The sequence below is a fragment of the Puma concolor genome, chromosome C2 (assembly GCF_028749965.1).
Source record: "Puma concolor isolate L17-30 chromosome C2, mPumCon1.1.hap2, whole genome shotgun sequence".
NCBI lineage: Eukaryota > Metazoa > Chordata > Mammalia > Carnivora > Felidae > Puma > Puma concolor.
Genome location: NC_141675.1, coordinates 12,366,556 through 12,379,531, shown reverse-complemented (window position 1 = coordinate 12,379,531; position 12,976 = coordinate 12,366,556). Strand labels below are relative to the sequence as shown.

Below are 12,976 nucleotides of genomic sequence, written 5' to 3'. Positions count from 1 at the left end.
CATTACGGTCACAGAAGTTGTGTGTGTGTGTGCGCGCAAGTGTGTGTGCGTGTGTGGTGGGAGGGTTGTTTGTTTTGTTTTGCGCCGGTCATGTTGTTTTCAGTTAATTCTAGGTCAGGATTCTCTGCCTTGGGTGCACGTTAGAATCATCCAGGCAGCTTCTTAAAATCCTGATAATCAGGCTGCCTTCCAGCATAATTAAATCAGTGTATCTGGAGGTGGGACCTGGGCCTCATTATCTTTTAAAAGCTCCGTAGGCGATTGATTCTAACATGCCCTCAAAGTCGGTAACCGCTAATACAGGCTAAAATCCTAAAATGCTAGAAGGCTTAATTCCATTTCATGGAGGCTTCATTTTATATTTAAAAAGAACAAAGCTTCTGGCAAATGCATGTTTGTCTGTCTGAAACATACTCTATACCAAAAAAAAAAAAAAAAAAATTCACATAAATACAACATGCTCCAGCTTTTTGTTGTTTTACAAATATCTTATAGGGAAATCTAAAGGGTTAAGTTAGTTATTTCATAAATAGATCCAAATCTAACTATTGCAAATATATATATATACACATATATATATATATATATATATATATATATATATATATATATATATATATGTATATATATATATTCATTGTCGTGTTAGTCCCAAATTGAACACAAGGTTCAGAAAGCATTTTAGCCTGTATTTTTAGCTTAGCATAGAGCTCTGGGTCTGGGAGACAAATTTCAAAATAGTTTGTTGCCTAAAAATATACTTCCTGAAATGAACTTGAGGCCTGAGAGGGATGAATGGGTTTGGTTTTTTTTTTCTTCTTCTTCTTCTTCTTCTTCTATATTTAATGTTACCACAAGAAAGCAAATCTTAAATTTATGTATGTTTGTATTTTTAGAGACCCAGGAAACAGGTGCTATGCCCAAGTGATGAAGAGGGTTTCGTGGCAAAGTGTGGATGACAGAAATCTGAAATTCACGGGACAGGGAGAGACGGGGTGGGTGATGAAGTCGTTCCTTTGGCTTTAGGCAGGAGCATGCTTGACACAGGGAGGAGATGGGGACGCTCTCCTCAGGCTTTTCCAAGGGCGATTCCTGGGAGAAACGTACCTCCCAGCTTCCTAATGGCCAGTGACTGTTATGGTGCTACAGGTGGTCTAGGCACCTAATCTTTCTTAGTCCAGTTGGTAAGTGTCTCTGAGTTCATGTTTGTTGACCAAATGCCTAGTAGCCTTGTCTTTATTTTTTATTTTTTTTTCATGTTATTTATTTTTGAGAGACAGAGAGAAAGAGGGAGGGAGAACAAGTGGGGAAGGGGCAGAGAGAGAGGGAGACACAGAATCTGAAGCAGGCTCCAAGCTCCAGGCTCTCAGCACAGAGCCGGATGTGGGGCTCGAACTCACAAACTGTGAGATCATGACCTGAGCTGAAGTCAGACGCTTAACCGACTGAGCCACCCAGGCGCCCTCCCCCCGCAACCCACAGTAGCCTTGTTTTACTTCTCTCGACTCTCAAACTCATCCATTGAACTTCCACTTTTGCCAGTAGAAATGGATCTCATGCAGGAAAAATAAGGGGAAGGTAGTGTTCTTTGCAAGACACATGCTGCATGCCTGTTAACATGCAGCATGTGTCTTGCAAAGAACAGTCTGTCTTCAATATGTTATTGATGACTGTGAATGAATATTGCATGTATAATCACACCCGCCACCCCCCAATCTGAAGGAAGAAGTTATGTATCCTTTCCCACTTGATACAAAGAGCCAAACGTGAACTCCTTATAGTTAGTCCTTTGTGTATTCATTCTTCACGTAGTCATCTGACAAGTACTTTGGATACCTTCTCTGTAGCAGGTCGTCTTCTTGGCACTAGAGATACAGTGTGTCAACAGGGCAGATGAAAGCTCACGGAGCTTGCATCTTGGTGGATAGATTGTAAGCAAGTAAGTGACTGAGATAGTTGTGCAGGAGATACAACAGAATTCTGTGGTAGTTACTTGTGGGTTGCTTTAGGATGAAGAGGTCACATTAACTGGAGACCAGGAAGGTGCCAAAAAGCCAGACAAAGGGAATAGCAAGTGAAAGGCTCTGGGGAGGAAGGAACTTGGCTTCTTCCGGGGAAGGCCGGAAGGAGCTGGTGGGGGTGTGGCAGTGGATAAAGTCAGAGACGTAGCAGGTGGTAGATTCTCGAGGTAGAACTCACCTTTCACTCACCTGCGGGACTCCGGCTCCTGGAGCCTTGCCAATTTGGGGGATTCTATCTCAGAGACAGTCAGTGTTGGTTGATTAACTGATTTCCTTCAAGGCAATGGGGAGAAGTTAGAACCAGTCTCTGGCCAAGAACGCCCTTGTAGCTTTTCCCATGCAGGTGAGGAGACTGACGGCAGTGTCCTGCCTCACCTACAGTGTCTCCTCTGAGTTGGCCAACACGCTTTTGTACCGCACAACTCTGCTCCATTGTGACCTCTCTCTGCCCATCTAAGTGGTGGCCCTCGTTAGGATCCTGTATCTTCTGTGTTTCTATTTTGGGTTACCCTACCCTCATTTGTTTCCTTGTCTGTCTACTCAGCTAAATGATGGTTTCCTTAAGGTAGTGTTCTCTGTGCTTCCAGCACCCAGAACTATGCAGTAGACCGATCAGTTCGCTGTTTCTGGATGGCATGATTGTTTGTAGATAGAGTGCCTTAGGTAACTTACCACTGACAAAATCAAGAAGTTACTCAGACGTCCCCCCGCCCTGGCCACCACCACCCTGAAGTGGCTTTCATTACGAATCGCCTGTGTGAAGGAAATTCTGATCTGACAAAAAGGCATTATTTTATTTCGTTCGAAATTGCAACACATCATCAGGGGTTCGCTGGCAGGCTGCTGCCTAGCAGTTAGATACTCACTTCATGTGTCCTGCTTTTCCCTCCCCAGTTAACAATGGCATGATGGTCACCGACAACAATGGTATCATCAAGTTTCCGCAATTGTGCAAATTTTGTGATGTGAGATCTTCCACCTGTGACAGCCAGAAATCCTGCCTGAGCAACTGCAGCATCACGTCTATCTGCGAGAGGCCACACGAAGTCTGTCTGGCCGTCTGGTAAGGTGGCCTCTAAAAATCTGCCTTTTCTCTCTTTTCTAAGTGATGCGCGCTGCCGTGCGTAAAGTCAGGGTGTCCCCTGGCCCCCTGACTTGTCCCTTTCCCTCAGGCAGCCTCTCTTCCGGAGATATTCTGTATGTTTTCAGATACACACACACCCCTGTGGCTCTGTTTACATGTGGGTGTGACAGTGTATAAGATGGCCTTAAATATTTACAGTAAGTCTGGGACCCCTTCCTTGTATGAAGGAGAGACATTTGCCACTTGTCGTTTTAACTGACAACCTCCCGCTCTGTACCCCAGAGTGATACCAGGAGCTTTGTTTCTCTGAGGCAATGTCAGTCTTGTTTTATGGGAGGAGAGGGGATGAAAGGTGGCTGTGTAAAGAGGAAAGACCTTCTCAAAAACAGGGAAGTTCTTAGGAGAACCAGAAAAACAGCCCATTCATTAGTCAGAAGTCCTGGCCATGTTACTCACAGCACCACTGGGCTACATACTCCATCTTGCTCTGGGATCAGAACTGCTTGTTTCTTAGATCACATTCCCTTCATATTCTCTCTCTCTCTCTCTTTCTCTCTCTCTCATTCCCCCTTCAACACATGCACACACACACACACACACACACACACACACACACACGGTGCTCATAAATCCTTTGATTCATTCATAGTTTGGGATTGGGAGTAAGAGCCAGAGATAAAAGGAAAATCGAGATTAAAAGAGTCCTCTTTTATAAAATGTATAAATTCATTAATGAAATGCAGCATTTGCAGACTTACTCTGATGTTTTAAATTTGTCAGCCAATTTTTTCTTAAGTAACCTATGCGTTTCCTAGCCAGTTGGCAAATGAGAATATCTTATCTATCTATCTATCTATCTATCTATCTATCTATCTATCTATCTATTTTCTTAGTTTTTTTTAACATTTATTTATTTTTGAGAGAGCGAAACAGAGCACGAGTGGGGGAGGGGCAGAGAGCAGTGGGGGACACAGAATCCAAAGCAGGCTCCAGGCCCTGAGCCGTCAGCACAGAGCCCGACGCGGGGCTCGCACTCACAGACCGTGTGAGATCATGACCTGAGCCGAAGCTGGCCGCTTAACCGACTGAGCCACCCCGGCGAATGAGAAGATAAACCCAAATGTCTCCCTGCACCGCCCCCCACCACCCACCCCACCGCCTTTTGGAGAAAAAGTCTTTTGAGACTTTCTCCAGACCACATACAGTTAGCCTTGATGATAGATCTGAAAAGCTTGCAAATTTCGATACATACCAGGGGATGAACGAGTTTCTTAAGAACTCCAAGAATGTTAACAGCCAGTAGCTGTCGTGACGGCTTGCTCTACCTGCCAACCTCATCAGGTCCAGTTCTGAGCACCGTCTTTGCGAAAGGGGTTTTGACAAAGATCGTGCTCAGAGGAAGAGGGGCCGGTACGCTTGCAGGCTTAGGAAGCTTGTGATGTGTCAGCTGTTCCTCACAATCAGACGTGGTGAGCCCAGTAAAGAGAAGACATGGGCTCTGTTGAGAGACGTTGGATGGCCGCTCAAGGGGAAACTATAATAAACTCGTTCTCCATCATTCTGAAGGGCAGAAAGAGGATCCGTCAAATGAACAAGGGATCGGCCTGCAGTATAAGTGTGAACATTTTCACACTTGTGGTTTCCTGCCAGCAGAACAGGCTTCCTCGTCTGAGGAGTCAAAGTGCAGGGGAGGCTGGGGGAGCACCCATCGAGTCGAATGCAGGAAAGATTGAGGCACCAGATTGTTATGGCCTCAAAGCTTCCTCCTTGGCGTCTGGTCTCTGCTGATCACCTTTACTTAAATCTCCACCGTGACGTGAGAGTTTACTTCTGCGACCCCAGACAGGCTCATCCGATAGATATTTTGACCTGTGGCCCAGGCCGCACTGATGGCACGTGAATCGAGTCGCTGTGAAATTCCAATCTCTGGAACGAGGCGTTGCTCGCTGTCTCAGAGGATGCGAGCATGTAGCGGGGAGGAGACCTCCCTGTTTCCTTGGCGTGCCCACCATGAAGAGTTAATACAGCCAGTGTTGTTTTTCTACGTGTCTCAGCAAAGACAAATCCTCCCGTGGGGGTGGAGTGTCGGTAAAGAGAAAGGGACGTGAGGCGTGCTGTCGCACATCTTGCCCACCCTCCTCCGCACTGAAGCCCTCACCCCCTCAGCTGCTGGCACCAGTCGCCGCTGAGGGATCACCCGAGTCCCTCCAGCTAATTTCCCTCCCTCCACTGACTGGCGCTGCTGCCCTCACGTGGCCTCTGCTCAAATTTGCCCCTCCCCATGGGGAGCCAGCCTCCCGTGACTGATTGACTCCAGGGTCCAAAATGCCAGGCCACGTTGCCTCCTTTGGGACCGCCCTGACTGGCCATCTTAGCTTTACATCTTCTGAGGGATCAGGGAGTCATTTGCTGTGACCTGCATTGTGGCTCGGCTCCTGCTGTAGGAAGTGCCCCTTCCTTCATCCCTTACAGGTGCCTCTCCAGAAACTCGCCGCAGAAATCTCGCCTTAAGGTCCGTTTCCAGGGAAGCCCAGCTAACAGCCAGATGCGGAAATGGAAAGGCTCGACCCCTGCTCCTGCATGCCAGTGCCTTTATCGTCGTGGTGTTCTTTTCATTCATTCATTGACTCATTTGTTCATTTAGCTGATGTCAGCTGCGCCCCCATACCGTGTCAGACGCGTACGTTCTTGCCAAGGATAAAAATAATTTGGACCCAAAGTTAATTTCATTATTGTGTTTCTGTTTTTGAGTGGATGTTGACAAACCCCTTTAATGGCTCAGAGCAAATGTTTCAGCACAAAGAAGTCTGTATTTATTCCATCGTATTCTCCCTTCCTGTGCTCAACTGTATCTGAAGATGTTTTTCAGAGTTGGCTTTGCCTGCCAGGGAGCACTGTTACAGGAGTGAGTGGAGAAAGCAGTTCAGGACTTTCCCCAGACTCAAGTATTCTAATTGAATTTCCTCTCTGCAATTTTAGTTCTCTAAGCAGCGAGGAGATGGCAGGCAAGAGGCTCGGGAGCTGCCCAGGGATTATACAGCAGCTTTCCTTCACGGCCCACGGTTCCTTCCTCCTTCCATTCGTTGGGCTCTAGAAGCTTCACAAGGAAGAGACACCATACTTTTACTTGGGGGGCACAGAAGACTCAGCCTTCAGTTTGTTACCCGAACCAAAAAGCAACCATCTCTGGGCACGCACACGACACACACACCCCCTCGCGGTGGGGGCAGGGAGGGAGGTGCTCTTGCTTCATGCCTGCCATTTTTGCCAAGACTTTCAGTAGCTTTGGGGTGAAGGATAAGTGGGTTTTTTTTTTGTTTTTTTTTTTTTTTTTTTTTTAATTTTTTTTTTTTTCCAACGTTTATTTATTTTTGGGACAGAGAGAGACAGAGCATGAATGGGCGAGGGGCAGAGAGAGAGGGAGACACAGAATCGGAAACAGGCTCCAGGCTCTGAGCCATCAGCCCAGAGCCCGACGCGGGGCTCGAACTCACGGACCGCGAGATCGTGACCTGGCTGAAGTGGGACGCTTAACCGACTGCGCCACCCAGGCGCCCCGATAAGTGGGTTTTTTAAATAGGCATGGTTCATTGTGTGATCATGCCAAGTTGGGTTTCACTTTGTTCCCTGCTAGCCACCCTAGAGTAAGGATTCTGATTGTGGCATTTCCTTTACCAGGAGGGACCTGCTCAGCAAGGGCGTGCTTCCCTTGTGCCTGCTGGAGTGTTAGTTCCAGAACCCTTGAGCTCTCTCGCCAAGGGCCCGTTTGCCTTTGCGGGAGCCAACCCTAGGTTGCGTGGATGCCAGACATGCTGTCTGTATTCCTGGTTGGACCGTTCTATCTGTACCCTTTACTTCTGCTCTTCTTATCCTTGTTGACATATTGCCCATTAGTGTCCTGGAATTTAATACCCTAGCGGTGGTACTGTTAAAGTTGCTCTTCCCCTGTGGACATGACCTACCTGTTTTCCAGGTGAGGCCTGTACCTCAGCTGCTTCTTGCTTCCAACCTGCCTCCCATTTGCCTTGCTGCAGGCAGTTAGCTTGTTGCCGGGAGGGGAGCAGCTGGTGAGTGTGTGTGGGCATGTGGGCACGCATGTGCACTCAATTGCACGCATTCAGAATCCTTCCCACGGGAGATTATATTTGCAAATTGATGGTCATTGAGGCCTTATTGACCCTTCCCTAGACAACCCCCGCTCCAGACATAGAGACTACCTTTCAAGACCACACGTATTTTGCATCTGAAGAGGTCAGAGATGCGAGGAAAGAGGTCAAACCAACCTTGGTGTTGGACACAGTCCTCCAAGATGGCAACTTTATGAGGAGCAGATTGAAACAGGCAGAGAATGATGCACATTTTCAAGGATGCCAGAGTTTTATTTTGGCTTTTGCAATTATAACAGTGGACATTAATCATGTCACTTTTATTTTTTTTTTATTTTTATTTTTTTATTTTTTTTAACGTTTATTTATTTTTGAGACAGAGAGAGACAGAGCATGAACTGGGGAGGCACAGAGAGAGAGGGAGACACAGAATCGGAAGCAGGCTCCAGGCTCTGAGCTGTCAGCACAGAGCCCGACGCGGGGCTCGAACTCACGGACCATGAGATCATGACCTGAGCCGAAGTCGGACGCCCAACCGACCAAGCCACCCAGGCGCCCCTAATCATGTCACTTTTAAATGTAATGTACACATACAGCCAGCTGAGCATTTTCTAGGGCCTAAGTAAAATGCCACGTGGGAGATTCTCTGAGCCCTTCGCTGAGTTAGGCTTCAAATATGTGATGTGAAGGGATACTAAATGTAGAAGTAATTTGTTTAAGACAGCATAAACTATTTCACCGAACTGTACATGAAGAACACCTTGCAATTCTTTCCCGTGTGTTTTCTTTTTTTTTTTTTTTTTTCCTCTTCTTTCCCTTTCTATGAGTCTGGAAACTGCCAGTCCTTCCTCTGGGAAGTTTGTTCCGTTTGCTCAGCCCAGCAATAAGCTGACACGGAACACGCCCTCGCTCATAGTGCTCTGGGGCCCAGTGAGAACATTGTAGAAGCTAGACATGACCCTCATCCTGCCAGATAAACTGGGGATACGGCATGAGCCCGGTGGTGCGTTCAGGATGGAAGGTTTAATCCTGAGTCCCTAGCAATCTTCCGTTTACCGTGCCTTCCTTTCTACTGATTTAATTAAGACATAATGTGTACTATTCTCCAGCAGGACAGCCTCCAAGGAAAGCCTTCGTGTTTACGGACATAAATGGGTTTTGAGACTACGCAATGGAAAAACCAAAATGAGTAGAAAAAGCACAGGGGACTGGAGGACAGCCTGTTAATGCTGGAGAACAGGGACCAGCTGCCATTGTTAGAACAACTTTGTGAAGGCAACACAGGCCAGATTGCTTTTCTGCCCAGAAGACCGTATTTATCCGTCCTCTTTTTTCTCTCCTTTGCACCCTAGGAGAAAGAACGATGAGAACATAACCCTAGAGACGCTTTGCCATGACCCCAAGGTTACCTACCATGGAATTGCTCTTGAAGACTCTGCTTCTCCCAAGTGTATTATGAAGGAAAAAAAGGTGTTGGGCGAGACTTTCTTTATGTGTTCCTGTAGCACCGATGAATGCAATGACTACATCATCTTCTCAGAAGGTGAGTCTTCTTCCCCTAAGTGTCTGGAGCCCCGCTTCCTCTGTGTCCAGAGTCTCAGGCTCCATCCTTCTGGGACTAGACAGGGAGCTTACGCTCTGTGGATTAGGAACCAGGCACCTGGCGGGACGAGGTGCTTAAGGAGTAACAGGGCTGGTCCTGGCCCAGAGCCAATCTGGCTCATAGGGCCCACGTTCTTCTTGGCCTGCAACCAGTTTCTTCCCCGACAGCAGTGGCTCTCCGTGCGGTCCCTGGAGCAGCCGCGGCGGCATCACCTGAAAACTTGTCAGCAACGCAGATTCCGGGTCCCCACCCCAGACTATGGAAGTAGAAACGCTGGGTGCAGGCCCCGAAATCTGTGTTTGAATAAGCCCCCCAGGTGATTCTGATGCCGCTGAAATATGAGAACTACTGGTCTAGAGATTGGAGGAGGCTGTCTTACTTTGAAGACTTAACTTTGAATTAAGTCAAGAAGTTTTGTGTACCTGTTCTCAGGATTTGTCTGAAGGGTACTTATTAATGCCCCGTCTCTGAGGAGAGCTGAAATGCAGACAGAAAATAACGACCCAGGATTTATAGGGAAAGATGAGATTAGAGTCTTGCCTCCATCTTTGAAGTTCAACATTCACTCAGCTTAAAAAGAGAGCACACACTATTCCTTCAGTTTAAACCACTGTTCAGTGATTTTTAACCACAAAAATAGTATGCGTTCCTTATCAAAAATTCAGACAATCCACAGCCTGTAAAAATTTTAAATGGAAGTACGTAAGTTTCCTCTCCTCACTCCCAACCCAGTAGATAATCAATATGAATAGTTTGTTGGATGCATACTTGTCTCTGTCATCCATTCATATTATCCTTCCTTATCTCCTCTGTTTCCCTATTTCCTCCCCCTCTCTCTTCCTTCCTTCCTTCAATCCATGCATCTGTCCGTCCGTCCATCCATCCATCCATCCATCCATCCATCCATCTATCCATCCCATACCCTCATTCACCTTTCAGTGCAAATAGTTGATCATACTATAAATATTGTTTGACAGTATTTTTTCACCCAGCCCCCTTACTTCTCCTTTTAAATAAGACAATACATATGGATATACTGCCTGCCTTTTAATTATTGTCTAGAAGTTCCATAATGTGGATGGTTAATCCACATTAACCATCCCAACAGGGATTTAACCACTCCCTGTTGGTAGATTATTTAGTTGTCTCCATTTTTCCACTTAATCCTACATTGAATATCGTTGCAAAAATGTCTTGTACATTTGTGCTAATATTTCTGTAAGAGAGATTTCAGCCCCAAGGAGGTCTGATTCAGTAAAAAATCCTTTTAGAACACAAGTTCTGGGTTTACGCAGCATCCCTGCTGCTCTGTGTATCGCAGCGATGGAAAACGAGGTCTCATGCTTTGTGTATGGTGCTCATGAGCACTGCTGACCCACCTTTTTCTCTCTCTGTGTCTTTCGCCAACTCCCATTCCCCTCTTCTTGTCTAACCCCTTACCTGTTCCAGATTCTCTGTACAGAGTCAGACACGTTCATCTTGTCAGCACAACACTGTCGAAAATCCCCCCTCCCTCCTATTTTCTCATCCCATGATCCATTTGTCTCATTTTTCTTGTGTAATTTGAGTTAGGTGGGAAGATATAACTGTGTTAAATCACACTAAAGCATGGTAACACCTGCTATACTGACTTAACACATGAACCTTCCCCAAGTAGTTCACCTTTTCAAAGAACTCCCAGTCTAAGGTTAAGGGATTAATCTCTAATAGTAGACTATCCAAACAGGTTTATTGCCATCGATGAAACTTTTCTCTCCTTTTGCAAACTGGTTTATCCACAGTGGAAGAGTTTATTCTGTCCAGAAGGGACAAAAGTTAGTAAATGGCCTCAAAGTTGAATATATAGTTGTATTACTATAAGCTTTTAAGGTATTAATGACTTCAGGGGCACCTAGGTGGCTCAGTCAGTTAGGTGTCTAACTTTGGCCCAGGTCATGATCTCACAGTTCATGGGTTGGAGCCCCACATCCGACTCTGCACTGACAGCCCAGAGGCTGCTTTGGATCCTCTGTCTCCCTCTCTGTCTCTGCCCCACCCCAGCCTGTGTTCTCATTCTCTCTCTCTCTCTCTCTCTCTCTCTCTCTCTCTCTCAAAAATAAATAAACATTAAAAAAAAGAGGGGCCAAAATTCTTAAAAAAAAAAAAAAAGAAGGGGCGCCTGGGTGGCGCAGTCGGTTAAGTGTCCGACTTCAGCCAGGTCACGATCTCACGGTCCGTGAGTTCAAGCCCCGCGTCAGGCTCTGGGCTGATGGCTCAGAGCCTGGAGCCTGTTTCCGATTCTGTGTCTCCCTCTCTCTCTGCCCCTCCCCGTTCATGCTCTGTCTCTCTCTGTCCCAAAAATAAAATAAAAACGTTGAAAAAAAAATTAAAAAAAAAAAAAAAAAAAAGAAGAAGAAGATATTAATGACTTCCGTTTGCAGTATATTTCAACTCAGGTGATCATCATGGGCCCATGTCTGTACTTTCCCTCTTATTCATTATCAGACTATTTCTTTCCTTATGAGGTAAGATAATGAGCATAAAGGCAGTTTCTCATTTACAACGCAGGAAATCCAGCACAGCTGATGACTGGATTGTCTGGATGACTTCAAAGTTTCTTAAAATGCTCCAGGGAGTGTTTGCCTTTTAGACATCTCCCTTCTCTGCAGTGGGATAATTCCTCCATGTAAAACGCCACATAATTAGCAACATTTGGGGATCCACATCCCTTCTTACTGCCACCATCTCTTTCTTATGCTGAGGAATGAAATGTCTTGAAGCAATTTTTATTTCTCCATTCCATGTCAAATAAGATGTCAAACACAAACACTATAAAGTGTTTTATGCTGTATTTTTATTCGTACGGTGCTCTGTTCTTGTTGCCAGATTTCTGATCTGCAAACGCTGTGAGTGATAATTACATCTTCCATTGTTCTTAAGTATTTAAGGGCAAAAGGTAAGCCACATGGTTTTCCTTTTAAATGTAGATCTTATTTCCAGGGCTATTAGCCACGATAGCTGACATTCAGCGAGAATGAATCCTGTCTCTGAAAGATTCTCTCTTGCTAAAAGGTGTTGTGTAGAATTCTGAGAAGTCCCAGTCCGCCCCTGGACTCCCCCAGACTGAAGATTCCAGCTAGAAGAGCGGGTGGTTGTGTTAGTCCTTCTTGATGGCCTCGTGACAGCTGCTAGTCAGAGGAGACCTGTGAGGCTCCGGGACCGAGCATAGAATGTGGGAGGAGGGAACCCTGAGCAAACAGCTGTCCTGTTTACTTGCAGATGACACATCCACTTTGCAGAGACATTATGTGGGGATCGATCTCCCACTGAACCTTTAAGAATCAAATGCAACCACTCGGCTTTATTCATTCCATAAACGGTTTCCAAGTGCAGTGAAGACACTCAATTTGCAGCGCTCAGAGCAAGGAGATGATTTTTTTTGCTGTTTTAGGAAAGAGAAACGGTGTAGTGTAATTGGTTAAGAGTGGGAGCCCGAGGTGGGTTCCCTGCATCGATGGCCTGTTCTACTACTTATGAGCTTTGCCACCTTGGGCCAGTTACCTGATGTCTCCCTGCTTCAGTCCTCTTGGGTATGAAATGGAAATTAAAGGGCAGGGTTGGGGGCTGGGGCGGTGTTGTGATGTTGTCAGAATTGAATAGATGCATGCGTGCGGAGCCCTTATGTCAGTGTCCAGTACAGCGTGGGGAGTCACTCCTCGCTGCTGGAGTTCGTTGGGCTTTTTGTACAGGTTTGGCACTTTTGGTTAAGACCTGGGCCAGGACTGTGCGGTGCCTAGGTCTCCTCCGGCACTGAGGTCGTGCGGTCGGGTTTTGACCATGGCATGCCAGCAGAGCATTGAGACCCCTCTCGCATACACGGAGGGGCTTGCTTTGCTGGACTCTGAGCCTCATCGTCCGCATGCCTTCACAGAGGAAGGGGAGCGTATTGGGTCTAGGATTTCTAATCAAAGCTAACCACAGCCCTGACATCGCAGGATAATATTACAAATTAGGCACGTTGTTCCTGTTTTGACTCAGAATCACAGCAGGAGGCAGCTAAATAAAACTAGGAAGACTCACAAGTGCCTTTCAGATTAGTGAGGAGGGTAATCGCACTCTGTCCTTGCTAGAGGGATTCACCCCCTCTTCTTTTTTCCAGCCGAACGCTTGCTTGGGGCCACGT

General features: G+C 46.3%; 1 protein-coding gene across 1 annotated transcript in view; it reads left to right on the top strand.

Annotated features, from left to right (window-relative positions):
* The window catches only part of TGFBR2 (transforming growth factor beta receptor 2), a 91,548-nt gene that overhangs the window by 34,961 nt on the left and 43,611 nt on the right, over window positions 1-12,976 (top strand). The window contains exons 2-3 of the mRNA XM_086720583.1: window positions 2,916-3,084; window positions 8,564-8,754. Coding sequence (XP_086576709.1) covers window positions 2,916-3,084; window positions 8,564-8,754 — 360 coding nt within the window. The remainder of the gene's footprint in view (window positions 1-2,915; window positions 3,085-8,563; window positions 8,755-12,976) is intronic.